Genomic DNA, 20,179 nt, shown 5'->3' on the forward strand with positions numbered 1-20,179 from the left:
TGGGAGTCTCACAATTGAGCTTTACTGACACTAAATCATGTGCGTACACAGCAGCTTCCTTCAGATTAGTAAACGTGTAACGAAACAGACGTGTCTCTCCGCTCTTTGCGGTTAAAACTAAAGATTCAAAAGATATGACTGAACATTTGCTTCCCTTCGTTTGCGCCTCCCAGTCTGGAGACTCCCCAGTTCTTGTATCCAGATGAAAAGAATCATCATTGCAAAGGAAAAACCTCCTGAAACCAGCCGAATGTAGCCAGAGACGGAAACATGTTCCAGATGGAGCCTCCCCCCTCGCGCTCAGCTATCTCGATGTTTGAGACACACAAAAGGTTTTCAGTAACAACTGGTACCTGAGGGCTCGTACCAAACAAAAGAGTTCTTATTTATCCCACACGGAGTTTGGCTGAACTCCCACGACATCCACTAAAACTAAAAGGGTCCACTGATGAGGCCAAAGCAAATTAACTGAAGAAAGAAACTGGTAAGGCGCCCCTCAACAGGACAAAAGGTTTAGACGTGACTCAGTAGGAAGCTTGGCATGGGTAAACACTTGAGTAAACGGGGGGAGATATTCAACTAAATCTAAATAATTATACAGCAAGAAGCTAAATTACACTCATCAGCGTTTTCCCAACAAAAGCCTTTTCAGAAAGTATATGGGAAGAGAGACACAACGGAGGAAAAAAGCAACAAGAGCACGTGCTTGGTTGAACATATACCTGGTTTCCAAAGGGAGATACAAAAACAACAAGGCGACAACTACGAGAGTCACTTCCTCAACTGATTAGCTTTCGGCGTTAACCCAGTTTACAAGATGGCTGCCACGATAAAAATAACTTTAAAAAACACAACCGAGGCTGTAACTCTGTCAATTTTTCAACCACAGTTTGATGAGGTCGTAGCTGAGACTGATCCCCAACTCGAAGTCCAGCGTTTCACCTACCATTATACAAGCAGGGCGCCCCGCCCTGTCAACAGAACCGAACTCGCACCCCGCCGACGAAAATCACGAATGCGATGAGCGCCCTGTCATAGCAAGTAACCCAGGGGACACAGTAGTCTAAGTGCTAACTGCTAGCTGGCATTAACTGTTGAAATCAGCTGGGTGTGACTGTTAGCAAAAAAAATCACACAAACCACTGGAGAATTTTTCAAGTCGTGTCTGGATACAGATACTGGTAAACATGCTTTAAGTATTCATACTTGTACTCATAGGAACATGGGGAAGCTTTGGCTGAGTGGTTACAGCAGTCATCATCTAGTGGGAGAGTTGGGGGTTCGACTCCACCAGCAGTCACATGCTGAAGTGTCCCTGGGCAAGACACTGAACCCCTCATTGCCTCCGATGTGTGTCCCACTGGTGTATGAATGTGATAAATCACTGATTAGTCTTTGCACAGATGTAGTAGAGTGCTGTATGAATGGGTAAATGAAGGCACAGATTGTATTGTAAAGATATTTGAGTATCTTGATAAGATAGAAAGGTGCTATATAAGTACAGTCTGTTTACCATTTACCCTGATATGTCAAAACGATACACATATATACTTGATGTAATTTCCTCTTACGCTTTGCAACTAACCGGGGACAAACAAAAAACGTTCGTAGTTTAGATATTTAAAGGTAAACACATGATGTCAGGACAGCATATGGTTTGCTGCGTTCTTAATGAAAGTACCAACTCATTTACTACTTGGTATCAGTACTCAGTATCGGCAAGTAGTACCCATACTAAAGAGCTTGTACTTGCTCTGGAAAAAAAAATAGTGTTGGGATATCCTCTGGAATTTTTATACAATGGATATAACTCTGAAATGTTACGGATAATGAGCTAAAGTTTGGTGTGGTTGTAGCTGAGTCAGTTACATAACATTATTTTTGAGGTTTCACCAAAACATCTAAAACAGCGTTATTTCTCAACTTTAGGTTATTTTTGTTTAAATCTCTGTCATGAAAGGCAGCAGGCGATATGAATTCCTTAAAGGGATGCTAGGCGTTTTATTTTACATTGGTTGCTTTCATAAAGAAACCGTCATTTCATTTGAGAATAAAGTTTTTTTTCTTATTAACTGTAAACACTTACATTTAATATTAAAGGAGGCCTTGGTGGAACGGAGCATCTCTCCTGTGTAACCGTTTTGTACGACGCACTCGAAGCTCCCTGCGTCCAGCCGCCGGTCCACAGAGGTGAACTTCAGGTTGCTTCCCTCCTGGAAGCGCCTCTCGTCGTCTTTCAGGGGTTTGTCGTCGTCGTACCATTTGTACGTGATGTTGGCTGGGTTGCTGACCTCGCAACGCATCATTGCGCTGCGGCCGTGCAAGGCGTCCTGGGACTTGGGCTCCTTGGTGAACTGGATGGAAATGGCCTGGATGGACAGAACTGGAAAAAAAGGAAAAACAGAGTGGGAGAAGTAAATGACAAGAGGACTGAGGGTGGGTGCTGTTACCATTTTACAGATTTTTCCATTCATTAAGTGTATGCCAAAGTAACCACTTAAGTCTTGTGGAGGAATGTGATGTTTAGTCAATAATGGCTTGTGGTAAAGTATTCTGTTGTAAAACGATTGGACCCAACACGGAGAAACAACTTTTTCCCTTGTTCGTAATGCCGTGGTGCGAGTGGGTTCTCTGACAACCATCATGTACCCTAATCAAAATGTCTTTCACACAAACAGCATCTTCACACTTAAAGCTTTTGTTTATACTCCAAGTTTGCATGAACAAGCTGTGGTTTATGCTTCATTTAATCTCCTTACCCACTTCTAACGAGAGAAAAATGGTTGTTTTTGGTTCCATTTCTATCCAACTACGGACTAAAAGCTTGTTTGAAGACGTTACATTATACAAAAAGCAAAAATTCAAGGAGGAAAATGGGAAATAAATGGGTTCAAACAATAAAATAGTGAAGTAATTTCTGTTTCTATGCATTTGTTCAGTGATTCCATAAACTTGTAAGGTCATCCTAATCACACCCTTCCTAACAGATTTGGTTTGGGGCATCCTTGTTCTGCTGGGTCACTAAATCGATCTTCTAGAGGTCTTCTTTGTGCCAACATTTGATTTCTTAGTGAGTTGCTTTGTGACATAATTTACTGTTTTACATAAGGTGTGTCTTTAATCCCACTTTTGCTTCTTCACGTTTATCTACTTCTGGTTGGTGCTCATCCCAAAATTCAATTCAATTCAAATACTTTATTAATCCCAAAGGGAAATTAAGTGTTGTCGTAGCTCATCGTCCTGGTTTCATTCAAGAGTTGTTATAGGCCGATAGCTGTGGGCAGGAAGGATCTCCTTCAGCAAATCCGAAGAATCTGGCCACACAGATCCATCCACCAAGATCCAGCTTGCCGTCAGATCCGGCGGGCCTCTCGGTCCTCATGGGCAGCAGGACTGCCCAAATGCCAGGCAGAATTCCTCCCCGAGCAATGGCCACTCCTCCCAGCAGTCTGCCAAGCTCCTCGTCACCACGAACAGACAGCTGAAGGTGCCGGGGGATGATCCCGGTCCTCCTTTTGTCATGAGCAGAGTTTCTCACCAGCTCCAGGATTTTGTCAGTCAGGTACTCGAGCACCGCCGCCAAATTGACGGGATTTCGTCCATGGCACCTCCTTTTCAACTCATTTGGGATTTGGGGCTGTAGTTAAAGTATTTTAGCTTTGAGATGTTTATCAGCTGCTCCTGGTTGTTAAACACCTTGCTGCCATGGTTACACATCATAACAAATGCCCAAAATTAAAAAAGTTTCAGCAAAAATCCTTCCAGCTGCACATCATCTGACACCAGAGGAAGTAATCATCCGAAAAAAGTGATTTACATCTTTAAAAAAGGAGGAATTAAAGTTTCCAAAAGCAATAACTCAGAATGAATGTAACAGCTACGCCAAGATGCAGCCACCTTGAGCGGCGCGACTCTAGAACGTTCTAGAAGTTGATGTCTTCTCAGGTCGGCAATGAATAAGGACGTGGAATCGGTCTGATGCTGATTATTTTCAGGCTCGCCCTCCAACGCCACGCTTGTTCTCGCTCCTTTAGATTGTAGACGCCGGTCTTGCACCGTGTCATATAACTTTATAGGGTTTGGATCTTAGGAGGGTTTGGGAGTTACCGACCGTCCTGTCCTGTTTTCCAGATTTTTGTTTCTTGGGGTTGGTTTCAAGGATTACAGTGTTACGACAGAGGCCTGAGTCTGATGGTCAACTGCTGGCTGGTTCAAAGCTTCTCCCTCTTGTTTAGTTTTACTCTGGCTCCTAATTCCCTGCTCTGTTTTAAATATTTGTGTTTATGAAAAAACATTTAAAACATTTAAAACAATGTGTTATATGCCCTGAGCCACTCATAGACAGACTATAACATTCACACAGAGGTTGAAGATTTGTTGGTGTGTATTGTCAAAACAGCTACGCCGCTCTCTGGTTGCTTGGTCTCAATTAATTAAGATTGTAAGAAAATTCACCATTTTTATTCATATATATGTATATATACATGTTTTTAATTAATTAATTTATTTTTGTTGCAATTGTAGGTGCGTAACTAGTCTCCAACGGTCACAACCCGGTAAGATACATGTTGTCAGCCATTTCTATTTGTTTCTTCTGACATCACAACACTTTATGTGGTTTATCATTTCGAGCTCTATTGTCTAAACTGGCTGTGGACGTTTATGGTGGGGGTGTCCATCTAAATGCCAAATATTTTATTTACATGCAGGTTTTGTGTGAAATGAACCGCAAATTTTTTACAGTATTGATTTTGCAAGAATAATTACTTTTCTATTAATTGTCCAGCTCTGCTCCTAAGGCAAATAAAGGGGTTCGTCTCCAATGTTTGTATCTTTTAACCCATTTTTAAAACACTGTACTCAAAGAGTTTGGGTGAAATGTCTTTCCACAGTAAAACACGCTGCCCATGTACAGTGTGGTGTATTCCCTTTTCATAAACGTACAGATAACTCCAGGTACTTTTTACCTACTAGTGTAACGTTCTTCCCCAGTGGCATTACAACCATACACTCATTTCTTTTATCCTAATTAGGTTAAAGGATAAAAAAAAAAAAAAATCTTACTAGAAACCCATTTTTCCATCTCGGGCTGTTATGGTGATATAAAAAACTAATTACAACTCAGCAGCTGCTCTTATGGAATGGTTTCTTCTTTTGAATAACTCCTACCGAAATCACTCAATAACCTCTGGAAAAGGAGTCCATGCAGGTCCTCGTCTGCCTCTGTGACACAATGTTATCATACCTGATGTCAGGGGTCGTTATCGAACGGAACGGTGCCGAGCTAGAGTCGATTAAGCATAGCAGCACCTGCGTGACGGAGTGTGCACCTGTGTGTGCGCAGGTCCTTATCGACTCTCGCAGAAGTGGAATTTGGTGAAAACCGGATCTTTCAATAATCTAGAAGGTGGTTCACGACGAACCGAGGCAATTCCTCGGTCTTTGACTTTCCATACATGCCTTTCTGGGCATCTTATATTCAGGTTCACCTTCCTCTCAGCAGCAGGTGGTTTGATCCGGCACGCGGGTGCAACAAAGCAGTCCAGTTGAAAACAACATTATTTACAGGAGGGCTGTGGATCGAATGGAGGGACAAGAGCAGATCTCTTAACTTTAAATGCCCCCACCCCATACATGGCATCAAATAAAAAAGTATCGACCAGAAGTTATAAAACATGTTTAACAGCAACCACAGAGACAGAACTGCACAGTAAATACATTTAAAACACTCCTGTGTCAACAGAAGTAAGGCCTTGGTAAGGCGATGATATATACAGGTGCAACTCAGTAAAACAAACTAAATAATTTAAAAGCTTCTCTATTATATAAATTCATCCTAAACAGAAATATACTGAATATTTCAAGCTAGAGCCCGACCAATATTGAAATTTTGGCTATCGCCGATATCGATATTGAGAGGGGAATGCTAATGCCGATAATCGATATATTGGCTGGAATTTTTCATCTTTGTCCGAGGATCTCAGTAAACCGCTACTTTTAAACCCGTTTTAACACTTGACGTCTTGACAGAGAGTTCATAACGTGCGTTCACATTTTCTGTCCTTCACGATTCACCATAAAGTTATCAAGGGTGTTACAAATATATAAATTAAACAAAGAAACCATGATTCTGTCACGAAGAGTTGACATTTAGGAAGTATTTGAGAAATTTCAAAGTTTATTTGCAGAAAAATACCAAACACTTTCAGTCTCAAACTCGGATTTACTACAAAAAGAACTTCGATGGACATATTTCAGTAGCATCTGCTTCTCATGCACCTATGTGAGTATTTATAGAGAACACAAGGTGATAAATCATCCTCACAATATCTGAACTGTCCCACAGTATGAAAGCTCTGCATGATTTATTGCACTAAAAATTGTTACAACTCCATCGCAGAGGCAACTGGCTTCTAACAACTCCCCCCATGAGGCCGAGGATTTGTTCCATCTGAGTAGAATCGGGATAAAAGGCAGCAGATGGGTTGGCAACAGCCGGCGCCATCGTCCCAAGCATCCACCTAAACAATACATCAGGCGATGTTCAGACAGCACTGCGGCATCGTGCTGTGTTGTGAGAAGTAACACCTAATTTCATCACTCCGAGCCTCCCGTGTACGGTTATGAGCGTCGGTCTGTGGGTTTCATTTGGGATGTTTGTTGACGTGTGGCGTTTATATCGGTCCAGAGGGGGGGGGGAGACTTCTGGGTAAAGCCCGAGCAAAGATAGAAGACAGTGACACATAAAACACAATGACAGCTATGAAAGAGAAGTGAGGTGGCTGCGGAGCTGGGTATCACGTTTGAAGACGTCTGCCAAGTTTACTCTCTGTTCAAACAGAGACGGCACCATGACCTACATCACTCAAACGCACCACAGCTTACCTTCTATAACAAAGAGCAAAAGAAACATCCGAGAAGGCTTTTAGAAGCAAATAAATCCTACAATATTACAATTTCTAATTGTAAAAATTCTAATTTTACCAATTTTACATGGATTTGTATCTGTTCTGTTCTACTTTTCTGTTATTGCACTGATTACAACAGAACATTTAGGCTACTTAATATTACTGTACAGATACAAATCAGTTTGTACAATTTGTCGAATTAGACCAAATATAATAATTTAACAAGTCTTACCATATGTGACCTGTGCTGGCATGTTTCCGAGTGTGCTCAGACAACAATGCAAAAAAAAAAAAGGTGAAAACACACAATTTTTTTCTTTTTTTTCATAATTGAAATTTGTGTAAAAATGAGTGGTTCCCAACCGTAGTCCTTGAGGAACACCATCCTGCATGTTTTAGTTGTTTCCCTGCTCCAACACACCTGATAAGAATAAATGGGAGATTAAAGTGCTTCTGTAGAACTTGAGGAAGTAATTAAATCACTGATTGAATCAGGTGTGTTGGAGCAGGGAAACAACTGAAACATGCAGGATGGTGTTCCTCAAGGACCACGGTTGGGAACCGCCGATCTTGAGATCCCAGCATCTTAAATAGAATTCATATTCTTCCTAATCTACCTTTAAAATCAGAGTTGTCTAACAGGTATATATATCTGCAGAAAAAATCCTTTGAATTTTCCTTGAAACTGACCGTTGTTCTCTGCCGGCTGCCATACACGAGGAAATCCCTTTGCATAATTGTAAAGTTTGAGAATTCTCCTTTATCGATTTTAGTTCATTTTGATTTAAAAAGCGAATTAAAGCACTCCGGTGAAGGGCATCAATGCTACATAAAATCTAGATTGTGAAGCTATGAAATCCGTCTGCTCACTTCACTTGCTTTTCAAGTAAAATTAATTTTATATTTAACTTTTACTGAACAGAAATATAAAATATCAAAGAGGGAAAGTCAGGTTACTCAACGCTTTAAAGAGTAAAAATGCCAACCTTTATCACAAATTAATCCAATTATTGAAGGTATTAATGTGGTTTTTCCAACAGTGATTTAAGCAAGAGTGTCAATCAAAGAATTTTAATGGAATTAAAAAGATATCTGAAATAATGGCATTTCTCTGATTAAACTGACAGTATATCCAAGACAAGGTCAGGGTCAGTGAACACAACATGAACGATCAAGCATCAGCGCGAGGCGAGACAGTGTGACTGACAGATGTCGATCAAGGCGATAGTGAAAAAAGTGGGTGCTGAACGCTGCATTTTTCAAGAGAAATGAACTATTTATTTATTTATTTATTTATTTGGTGGTGGTACAAATGTTTCAAGTTTCATTAAATTTTCTTGAGCGGGTCAGAAGGTATAAACCGGACAAGAGAAAGTTTACGGACAGAGACGTAATGCGAGGAATAAGAATAACATAATATGTCCGTCTTTCAATGGGCATAAAATAAAAACAGTTTTAACCTCTTGAGACCTGAGCGCTGGTTTGCGATGCATTTTTCATATCTCCTAGATATTTATGATAAGATGGACCTGATTTGTGTATAAATAAAAGCTTCCTCTTAGAACAGGAAGTTGCATTTTGTTACATGAGTATGACTTTTTTTTTTTTTTTTTTTTACAAAAGTCCTCAGATGGGAACAATGGGCTTATTTTACAGCATAACAAAACAACATTAACATTAGCGTCATATGAGGACATTACATTTTGGCTTTGCTGTACCTTCTACTTCACTCTTCAATAGTGTTTTAAACCATATGAGCGTTTTCATTCATTCTGACTGAAGAAAAAAGAGCAGTACCACTTTCAGCCACTTGATGGCAGCAGAGTAGTAGTAGCAGTGTCGTCCTATCGTGGCTATAATGACAAATTCAAAAAAAGTTCAACTCTACCATTTTTCAGGTGCTAGATGGCACTCTAGTATGGCATGCCGTTGTGTCAAGTAATGGGTAAAAGTGGCTATTAATGACACAATCGGCTTTCCATAGCCTGCCACCATCGTCCAGCTCGCTTGGAGCAGCTGTCAAATCAGCTTTATTTCGCTGCGCCGCCCCAGCGAAATGAGGCTAATCTGACGAAGTGCATTTATTAAGTAAAAGTTCAACCTTTACTATAATTTCGAGCAAACAAATAATTGTTTTTAAGTGTTAATCTTGTTAAAGTCCTCCCATGCACGCTCCCGCAGACGCCATTTGGCAGCCAAGTGATTTTTGGCACAACACCGGCCCACATTTCTGGGTTGACAGCGGTGACGCATAATAGATGCAATATATTTATGTATTTTTCCACTTTATTAGACATATTTGGACTGATGAGACTTATCGGGTGGTGCGACGTGTTCGGCAGAAAACACGGCCTCTGATAGAGAAACGGTTCCTTGTTCTAGTCGTACGATAAAACACCACAAAGCTTTTAAAAGGTCTGAAATAATAACACGATCTAATATTGTCCCGTTGCGTTAGGAGCAAAAAATAGTATAAACAGCTGAAACAAAGAATAAAGTCAGAGCTGCCATCAAATAATCTCTGAAACCTACAAATCTCACTGAGGTCTGACTGTCAGATGGAAAAGCCAAACTGGGTCACGCCGTTTTATTTTTTTAAGGGTCTCGTGGCGGCTGAGGGGGAGATTGGTGGCTCTTCAGAGAGATAAACTGTCCAAACTCCCCTTCAAAGAGACACGAGTGGAAAAGGAGATGGAGATAAACAAACAAACAAACAAACAAAACTCTCTAAGAAGGCAGAAAGCCAAGAGGAAATGCTCTGTGTCCAAAAAAGAGCCATCAACGTACGTTATGAAAGACAAAGCAATATTAAATTATTAAAGCTTGTTCATATATGATTTATAGTTGTAATCAGCCATCAAAACACAAATATGGACGATAGTATTTCTGCCCGTTAGCGAAATATTTCATGAACCGTTGGACGCATTTTAATGAAACCTTGAGGATACGTTCATAAAATGTCCATCTGCAACCGATTCAGTTATAGAATCAAGATGGCTGCCAAGGCCAGTTCAACTTGGTCAGTTCTACAGATATTGAGCTGAAAGTTAGTGTGGTAGTAGCTGAGAGTGATCTCCAACACGTATTCTGAGCGCGACATCGCTCAATATTACGAGATTGAGCTTAACGGCAAAAGCCGCTACGACTTCATAATTTTTCGCCATGAAATGATCTTCAAATCTCTGGCAGCGCTAACAGCCATTTTTAAATGTGTAAAAAAAAATATTAAAAAGTATAAAATTGTACAATAGTATAAAAAGACTAACGGAACAGAATGAGCAACTTTTTAAATCAAGCTCTGATGGAAGGTAAAAACAGAAACCAAAGATGCCCTTGGCACCGGTCGTTGTGCAGCAGTCAGGAAAAACTAACCGAGGATTTCTGCACACAAATAAGCAACAACGTTTATTTATTTCATTTTTTTATAAGACAGTTAAAATTCTCTTTTTTTTAACCCCCAATCAGTGCGTCTGGAAATGCATTGGAAGAGACAGAAAGAGGGTTAAAAATGGAAACTGCTGAGCGGGAAAAATAACTGCAGACGGGGGATTCTTGTCTTCGGCTTGCCGCACCGCCGACCCATTTAGGCCCGGCCCGGCTGTCAAGGCTGTCAGGTTTAAGTCGAGCTGACAGCTAAAACTCACCATAATGAGCTCATCAGCAAACCTTCAGTCTACTTCTGTCTGCAGGATCAATGTTGTGAATCACTCTCAGCTACTACCTCACCACAGTTTAACACCTTATATGATAAAGTGAGTTAAATTCACATCTGACCTGGCTAATGCTGATTATCTGTGGTGGTCATTTTGAATAGGATTGACTCCATAAGTTATCCACTTGTAGAGATACGTACAATGATATGCTTCTGAGAGTTGAATTAAAATCCACCCAGTGGTTCTTTAGATATTTTGCTAATAGACATTGCTGACTACAATAGTTAATGGCAGTTTAAAATAACTTGTTCAGTTGTATCTAAAAGTATGTGTTGGAGAAGACTCTCAGCTACTACCACAACAATCTTTAGCTCAATATCTGTAAAACTGATTACGTTATAGCCATTTTTGTGTTTTCCAATTACCGTAATTTCCAGAATATAAGGTGCCATTTTTTTCCACACACTTTGATCACCGTGGCTGATACAATGCTGCGGCTAATTTAAGGATTTTTTTTTTTTTTGATGGACTAACGAGCTGTCGCTAAAACATTTAGCCTCGTCACACCCGGGCACTCAGAGCTGCCCAATATGCATCGCTCGAGTGGGTGGGTCCTCGTGACTCAATGAGACTACCTGTATACATAAAGGTAAAATAAATCTGACCAATGAAATTACCGAACAGGTCACAGTGGACCAATGAAATGGGGAGGGGAGGACTCCCGTGCATGCGCAGAGCAACTTCTGCTTCGCTGCCCGACAGCGGAGCAGAAGGAAAGCACAAGCATGCGCAGGAGGAAGATGAAGATAGCGATCAACGACTTCCTGATAGTCTACTCTAGTTTTTATTTTTTTGACAAGCCGTGCTACGGCACTGTTCAGAAAAAATAAATAAAATACTGTACCTATTTGTGTATGTCATCGATACGTATTTAATTCAAAGTTTAAAACATCTTTCTGTGTAAATATCTCATGTCACAACATGGACACCGGCAGCTTTTTTTTTTTTTTGGCAAATTGAGACGGTTCCTGTCGTCCTGAACTTTTCATTGCATTGTTGACTTTGTGTTGATCTGAATATGACAATAAACCTATACCTATAGACAAGTGCGGCCAGTGAGGAGGTGAAATACTTGGGACAGTACATAACCGCTGACCTGTCTGATGATAGGGACATTTACAGGCAGCGTTGTATGCTATATGTACAAGCTAATATGCTTTTTCGGACGTTCTCTATGTGCTCGGTGTCTGTGCACTCTTTAAAGCATATTGCACTCCAATGTATACTGCCCACCTGTGGCGGCATTACAGAAAAAGCAGTATGCATAAATTTCAGGTGGCGTACAATGATGACATGAGGATGCTGCTTAAGGTGCCGCGATGGAGTAGTGCCAGTCAGAGGTTTGTAAATGCCAACGTACCAACTTGTGCTGCGGTGCTTCGAAACTTTACGTACAGATGTATGTTTAGGCTAACAAACTCTGTAAATAGCATCATTTATATTCTGACCAACCCCATACAAAGGAATCACTGTGGAATCACTGGCGCCTTAATTTATATGGCAATGGATGAACATTCTATTTTTATTGTTTTGTTAGTGTTATCTTTTTTTTTGCCTGTTTTTGTTTACTTGTACATGTGTGTCTGAAATAAAGTTTTTGATTCATTGATATGTTCAATTTTTTATTTTACTTTATTTAGTGGGTGCAGATTATATTCGGGTGCAGTAAATAGTCTGAAAATTACGGTATGCTCTGCTGTGGTGGCCAACTTTAATAGGGATTACTCCAAAGGTTTATGTTGCAAACTTCAGCCCAGTGGTTATTTTCTGAGTTTCATTAAAGTCTGTTGAGTAATTCACCAGATATTTTGCCAACAGTGCAGAAAAACAAACGGACACAATCGCTCTGCTTGCAGGAGACAAACAACCCCAACGCTGTTTGAACTTGCAAGGAGAGAAAAAAAGGAGCTTTTAACCTCAGTTTCTTCAGGTCAACGGCGTAAAAAGAAAAGATGCTATCAGTGTGAAACCTGTAATCAGGATTTTCAGCAGCCCATCAAACATGGCGACGTTACCTCCCGAACTTTCCCCAAACGTGCCTCTGCAGGGTGACGACAAACAGGAAAGGCAAACCGCCCCCAGAGTGTCTGCTGGAGGTCAAAGTTGAAGGCGCCCCACACATGAAAAGACACAAACGGCAACCCTCACAAACACTTGGCACCGGTGGGTGGGGCGAGGACACCCACAGTGGGAGCTCAAGTCTCCTGACTGCGTGGTGGAAAAGCTCCTCAGCAGAGCGTCGACGCGGGACAGCTGCTGGAAAACGCTTTAAAGTGACGGGCTGTCAGAACGAGGAGCCGCGAAGTCGCAGGCGTGAGCTCTGCTGACGACGCGCGAGACGAAGATTGAAGCGTTCCACCCGGCTGCTGTAAAATATTTATCTCTACGCCTCGGTGGCAAAGATTCCAGGGTCCCACGCTGGGAAACAAAATAAATAAAAAGTGCTGCATATTAAAAAAAATAGTGACAAGCCTACTCCAAATGGATCAGTGACAAATCTCTCTTCTTTCTTACTTATAAATAACTTAAAGAAATGCATATCACCCGCTGACAAATTCCATCTTTTGTTTAAAAATTAAACCAGTTTGGTGAAAATTAAAAAAGTGTCATCTATTAATTAAGTGTTGCAGTTGATTCTCAAGGTTCAAGAGTCTTTATTATTATTGCATCACAAGTGGGACATGAGGTGGAACAAAACTGTGTACTCGATGTCCCAGTTACACCCAAAAAAAGCAAAAATAATAATATAAAGTATAAAAAGAAACAGTATACAAGGATCTAAGATGTGTGCTAAACAATAATAATGTAATATAATACCGTATATTAAACAGCAGCCTGAACATGAGTCTGTTGAGAGCAGCTGGGAATGAATGCAGCAGCTTAAAGGCAAGAAATCAGCAGCATTGATAATCAGCAGCACATATCACCAATTAAAGTGGCATTACTGTGATTATCCTGATTAGAGATTCATGAGTCTAACAGCCTCAGGGTAGAAGCTGTTCCTCAGTCTAGTGGTTCTACACTTAACGCTCCTCAACATCCTGCCTGAGGGGAGTGGGGCAAAAAGTGTGCGTGCTGGGTGAGTGGAGTCCTTCATGATGCAGGTGGCTCTCTTCCTGCATCTGGAGCTGCTGTTTTAAATGTGCTTTATAAATAAATTTGAATTGACAAGAAAAAACATAATCGTCTTTCACCTGTTAAGACGTAATAACACTACTTGATTTTCATTTCTTTTTCTGCCTCAATCTTCAGCTCAATATAAAAACTAGAATAAATCAGACAACTCTCAAATCAAACTTCACACTCTGAGAGCAACCAGCTCAACTTCAAAAGAGGATTGAAATAAAGCAGAGGAATAATTAAAGCTTTGATCCGAGGAAACAATAAAAACGTGGATCTGAGAGAACGCGTGCATGACTCGCAAAGAAAACAATGCTTCCCATTTGGCTGATGTCAATCAGGAGGTCAAAATGGGGCCAAGGAGGAAAAACACTCATCAATTTTTCAAAGAGGAGCAGAGAGGAGCTCTGAAGCAAAAGGCTCCGTCTAAAAGCTGCAGCTTCTGTGGCCTCGGCTCAGCTTTAACGTTAAATATGAACAAGCCTCTGACTCTGCAGGACAGAGTTTAGTTTGTGTAGATCAGGGGTGTCCAATCCTCATCCTGCAGGGCTGCCATCCTGCACCTTTTACTTCTTTTCCTGCTCCATCACACCTGATTTATTGATTAAATTACCTCTTCGTGCTCAACAAAATCTCGTTTAACAGAAAACGATCCAAATCAGTTGTGTTGGAGCAGAAAAACATCTAAAACCAGGAGGACAGAGGCCCTCGAGGGCCAGGATTGGACACCCCTGTTGTGGATGAGCTTGTGACAAACCGGCTGAAGAGAACTGCAGTAAACAGCACAAGCTCTTCTGGAATCACCGTATTCTTAAACGATGTGAAGATCATGTCCAGGATGATGATCGTTTGTCATGAACTTCGCTGTTCAATTTTAGAACAGCTTTAGACAACAAAAAAGGAGGCAACAGGTCCAGGAGAAAAACTCTGGTCTCCCTCTCCCCAGCAACATTTTCCATCTCGTCATGTGGACCACCAAGACACTCCCAGGCCAGAGAAGCTATACAACGCCTCCTACGAGTAATGGGTCTTCCACTGGGCCTCCTACCAATGGGACGTGCCTGGAAAATCTCTAAGTGGAGGAGTCCAGGAGGCATCTTAATCAGATACCCAAACCACCTCAACTGACTCCTTTCAATCTAGAGGAGCAGTGGCTCTCCTCCGAGCCCTCCCCAGATGACGGAGCTCCTCGCTTCATCTCCAAGGCTGAGCCCGGCCACCCAAAGAAGGAAGCTCATTAAGGCTACTTTAACCCAGGACCTTGTTCGTTCGGTCCTGATCCAAACCTCATGACCATAAGTAAGATGTTGGAATGTAGATGGATCAGTGAATCCAGAAATTTGTATTTTGACTCTATTCTTTCTTCACCACTATCGACCAGAGCAACAACATTGTTACTAAGGACAAGGTCCCAATACGTCAGTCCAAATCAGATTATCTTGTGTTTTAAACAGAGCATGTGTGAGTATGGGATTGGGGGCCTGTTGTTACGGTCTGCTCAGTCCCTATACAAGCGATGCAAGAGTTTGGTTCGCATCGCCAGTAGTAAATCGGACCACTTCAGGGTGGGAGTTGAACTCCTCCAGGGCTGCCCATTGTCACTGATTCTGTTCATAACTTTTATGGACCGAATTTCTCTGTGCAGCCAGGGGACAGAGGGAGTCCAGTTCAGTGACCTCAGGATTCCATCTCTGCTCTTTGCAGATGATGTGGTCCTGTTGGTATCATCGTGCCATGATCTTCAGCTCTCACTGGAGCGGTTCGCGGCAGAGTGTGAAGCAGTTGGGTTGAGAATCAGCACCTCCAAATCTGAGGCCATGGTCTTCAGTCGGAAAAGGGTGGATTGCTCTCTTCAGGTCGAGGGCGAGGTTCTGCCTCAAGTGGAGGAGTTCAAGTATCTCAGGGTTTTGTTCACGAGTGAGGGAAGAATGGAGCATGAGATTGACAGACGAATTAGTGCAGAGTCTGCAGTATTGCGGACTCTGTGCCGGTCCGTTTTAGTGAAGAGGGAGCTGAGCTGTAAGGCAAAGCTCTCCGTTTACCGGTCGGCCTATGTTCCTACCCTCACCTATGGTCATGAGCTCTGGGTAGAGCCTGAAAGAATGAGATCGTGGATACAGGCGGTTGAAATGAGTTTCCTCTGCAGGGTAGCTGGACTCTCCCTTAGAGAGAAGGTGAGAAGTTCAGTTATCAGGAGAGACTCGGAGTAGAACTGCTGCTCCTCCACATCGAGAGGAGTCAGTTGAGGTGGTTTGGACATCTGGTAAGGATGCTCCCTGGATGCATCCCTAGGGAGGTGCTTCAGGCATGTCCGACTGGGAAGAGACCCCAGGACACGCTGGACAGGCAATGCTTCTTGATCGGCCTGGGAATGCCTTGGGTCCTCCTACAAGAGTGAGAGAGTGAATGGTTGTTTGTCTCGTTTGTCTCTATGTGGCCCTGTGATGGACTTGCGACCCGTCCAGGGTGTACCCTGCCCCTCGCACAGTGATTGCTGGACATGGGCACCAGCGACTCCCGTGACCCAAAATGGAATAAGCGGGTAAAGATAATGGATGAATGGATGGATGAATGTTGTACTTCTTCATGTCATTAACACATGTTCATTTATCAAGTTGTCCCATAAATTTGTTTCCGATGCAAATGATGCCCGTCTTATTTGCATATAGTGGGACACCAACACATGGAGCATGTCAAGTCTTTGATTTCTGTTGGCGAGTTGCCTCGTCTTACAATAATTGACTCAACATTTAGAAAATGAGGGCTTCCCCTCTCAATTTTCACAAATTTTAGAAGTATGATAAATAGATAGATAAGATAGATAGATAGATAAGACAGATAAGACAGACAGATAAGACAGACAGACAGACAGACAGATAGATAGATAAACAGACGGACAGACAGACGGATGGATGGACAGATGGATGGTGTTTTAAGAATCGTTATGGGGACAAAACAAACCTGAACCTGCATTGCTTCTCAAAAAAACCACCCAAAACTTTTGAAATGTGTTCGTTCCACTGCTTCAAATTGAAAAGTATATTGAAAGCAGCAGAGGCTGGCAGCTGTTAAATCAGAACCACTGGCCTCCCCACACATGCTTCCACAAAATCCAATTGCTGTTCTCATTGTAGCAAGTAATTTCTCCGTGGAAGGGTTTCACTGAGCAAAGAAAAACGGCGGGCTCATTATGACGAGTCTCACAGAGATCAGTATCAGTTCGCGCAGTTTCTGTCCTCCGTCTTGACTCTGACAGCAGGGAGCGAGCTCTGCAACGAGACAAAGACCTACTTCCCAGCTTATTACCAGGCAACACTGGCATGGCAACGGGCAACTCACCGGGTGAACTGGGCTTTCACTACAATCCTAACTCACATGGCTGAAGCAATCATCCATGACACCAAAGTAGAGTTCGCCCTATAATCCTTTTATTGACAACTCCTGAAGATACATTTATCTTTATAATTATTTGGGATGACAGAAATTAATTATCTTTCAATTTTTTTGACAGGCGCAAGCCACCTGTGCTATGCAGTCATAAAACACCCACTAATCCCTCCCCAACGAGCTGCTGCCTGCTAGCACACCTCTGCCTTTGAAATGAAGAGCTCCATACGGTCTCCACAATGGGAAAAATAAGACCAATGAACAGCAGGTAACAAGGAGGCGGTGTGTGTCAGAACGGGGAGAATGAGCCATAAATCTCAAACACACTGACGGGAGGTGGTCTGAATGCCAGTTCTGCTCGACCCAGACGCTGTCCTTACATCTTACACATTACCAGCTTGTATTAGGAAACTTGAAACAGGGCCAAGGTTACTTCAGCTGCGTATGGACAGGAACATCTTCTACATATACGTATCAGAAAAAACACAATCATAAGGCTTTTTTACAAGACACCTCAAGCTGGGACTTAAACAGCTTCTGGCCGCCTCAGTGTGAGCCTCAGTGTGATTTTTGAACGGACTGAGGTGGACAGGGGTTTGATGCCACCAACCCCAGTGGGCCTTTGTGCTGCGGAGCACGGTAGTAACAGAGCCAAAACGGTCCACACAAAGATAAACCAGTGCCACAGCTTAATAATGTGATAAAGTGAAGACGTGATTATTGCGACCACCCAGCCATGGAATTAAACAACCATCAGATTCATTACCGAGGGAGGATCGATTACTTGATCGATTGGAATCTAGATGTTAAATGTATGCCACTTTTGTAAATTATACATCTCTGCACAATACCCATGTAGCTCTAGTTCTGGTTGTGTGTCTGCCATCTTTCCCTCATCGGGAGCAATCTGCACAACATCAGCTGTTTTTGGACTCTTTTGTGCGTTATGTTAGTCGTTTTTCTGCTTCTGAAAGCCACTACTCTATCAACTGAGCGCAATAAAAGCAGCAACATGGTTTATAAAATGACTGCTTACGTAAATTATTGAAGCTGTAACACCATAGTCACTTTTCAGTTTTATCGATGAAGCCATTGTACATTTTAGTTAGGCCTTCAACATAGAGTTGCCTTAAAAAGGTACAACCCATCCTGCAATTCCCCTCTTAATCAGTGGGTGTCACCATAGAAAAATTCACCACAGGCATCAGAAGTTTACACGAAGTACATTCTTTGAAAAACTGAACTACATATATAATATGTTTTTGCATGCGGCTGCAATAAATATTGTGCAATCGTATTACTGTCCAATCCTAATAAGGATTTAACAACTGCAATAGGTAATGGAGTGTTCAAGTGTGGATTTCCTTTCTAAATGGCTCAAGAAAGGTTTAATTAGATAATATATGCTTAATTTATCAATTTTATCAAATTAAAATTACATTTTGTGCAGCATTTCCTTAAGTTTGTAGCGTTGTGTGTCTTTGCATCAAAAACTGACACTTTTTCATCTATTTTAGGAGTTTAATTTACATAAACACAGAGCCTAAACGTGACAGAAACTCAGGTTATTCCTCACTTTTCTCAAGGAGTGAACAGCTAGCCTTAGAAAGATGGAGACCCAATACATTAGCGCCTGTTTGGGGGAAGATACGAGTCACGTCTCTCATCAGCCTCCCCGGTTTGTCCCTCCACACCAGGCTTCATAACTGTCGGGCTGCATCTAAAACTAAGACATCTGAGCGCAGCCGGCTCACGCAAATTTTCAACACCCACTCATAAAAGGCAAACTGTTGAAACACAGGCGGCCTAATGCATCTCTGCATGACCAGCGTGTTTCTGAGGACAGAACAGGAGAGAAAGAACGAGACGAAGGAGAAAGAAGAGCTCATAAGAAGTTTTACAGTTCGTCTGGAAGATTTAAACGATGACGATACTGAGAAACCTTTTGAAGTGACCAAAGAGCTGAGTTTGGGAACTATGGTTTATATTGGACATTATGACCTAAGGTGCGCAGCAACATGGAGCCACAGCCGCCCCCTGCAGCTGCGCTCATCTGCGACAGAGAAAATATGGGAGCAATTATTAGATTAGGACGGATTAGGCTTTCTCAGGTAAGACAGGTTTGGCCATTCCTGTCTCTTTAGTCCTGAAAAAAATGGGCACTAATCCAGTAATGAGTGCACTTTTTAAAAAATGCAGTGGAGGGGAATAAAGGCAGTCCGTTCTGGTACGCATGTTTGGCTTCTTACAGACAAACAGAACAAAGACGCCACACACGGGCGACATCAATCAACCTTTATTTATGAAAGCCCGACGCAGTCTGTTTACAAAGTGCTGTTTTTGTCCTACAGAATGCATGAGCAGCATTTAACACTGAACTACATGGTCAAAATAAAGGCCTAGCATTCCTTAGGTTTATTTGTCATATGCAGATCAACACAAGGTCAACAATGAAATGAAATGCTCAGGACGAGAAGAACCGTCTCGACTCGCCCAAAAAATAACAAGAAATACCAAAGTAACAAAAATGCAAAAACAAGGCGGCGAAAGTGATAAAGAAATACATCTACAGCAGAATTGTCCTATTAGTAGAGTGGTTCTGTTGGCAGTGAGGTTCTCTTAGCACCATGGTATTGTTAGCAGTGTGGTCCCGTTAGTACCATGGTATTGTTAGAAGTGTGGTTCTGTTAGTACCATGGTATTGTTAGAAGTGTGGTTCTGTTAGTACCATGGTATTGTTAGCAGTGTGGTTCTGTTAGTGGCTTGGTCTTGTTAGTACCATGGTACTGTTAGAAGTGTGGTTCTGTTAGTATCATGGTATTGTTAGAAGTGTGGTTCCGTTAGTACCATGGTATTGTTAGCAGTGTGGTTCTGTTAGCACCATGGTTTTGTTAGCAGTGAGGTTCTGTTAGCACCATGGTATTGTTAGAAGTGTGGTTCTGTTAGTACCATGGTATTGTTAGAAGTGTGGTTCTGTTAGAACCATTGTATTGTTAGGAGTGAAGTTCTGTTAGTGCCATGGTACTGTTAGCAGTGTGGTTCTGTTAGCAC

The 20,179-nt window shown here is 41.9% G+C and overlaps 1 protein-coding gene across 1 annotated transcript in view; it reads right to left on the minus strand.

Moving 5' to 3' along the window:
• Positions 1–20,179, minus strand: part of ptk7a (protein tyrosine kinase 7a) — a 61,829-nt gene that overhangs the window by 27,188 nt on the left and 14,462 nt on the right. Inside the window, exon 2 of the mRNA XM_037690514.1 lies at positions 2,087–2,383. Coding sequence (XP_037546442.1) covers positions 2,087–2,383 — 297 coding nt within the window. The remainder of the gene's footprint in view (positions 1–2,086; positions 2,384–20,179) is intronic.

This window comes from Nematolebias whitei, chromosome 1, assembly GCF_014905685.2.
Source record: "Nematolebias whitei isolate Nwh7 chromosome 1, NemWhi1, whole genome shotgun sequence".
In the NCBI taxonomy this organism is placed as follows: domain Eukaryota; kingdom Metazoa; phylum Chordata; class Actinopteri; order Cyprinodontiformes; family Rivulidae; genus Nematolebias; species Nematolebias whitei.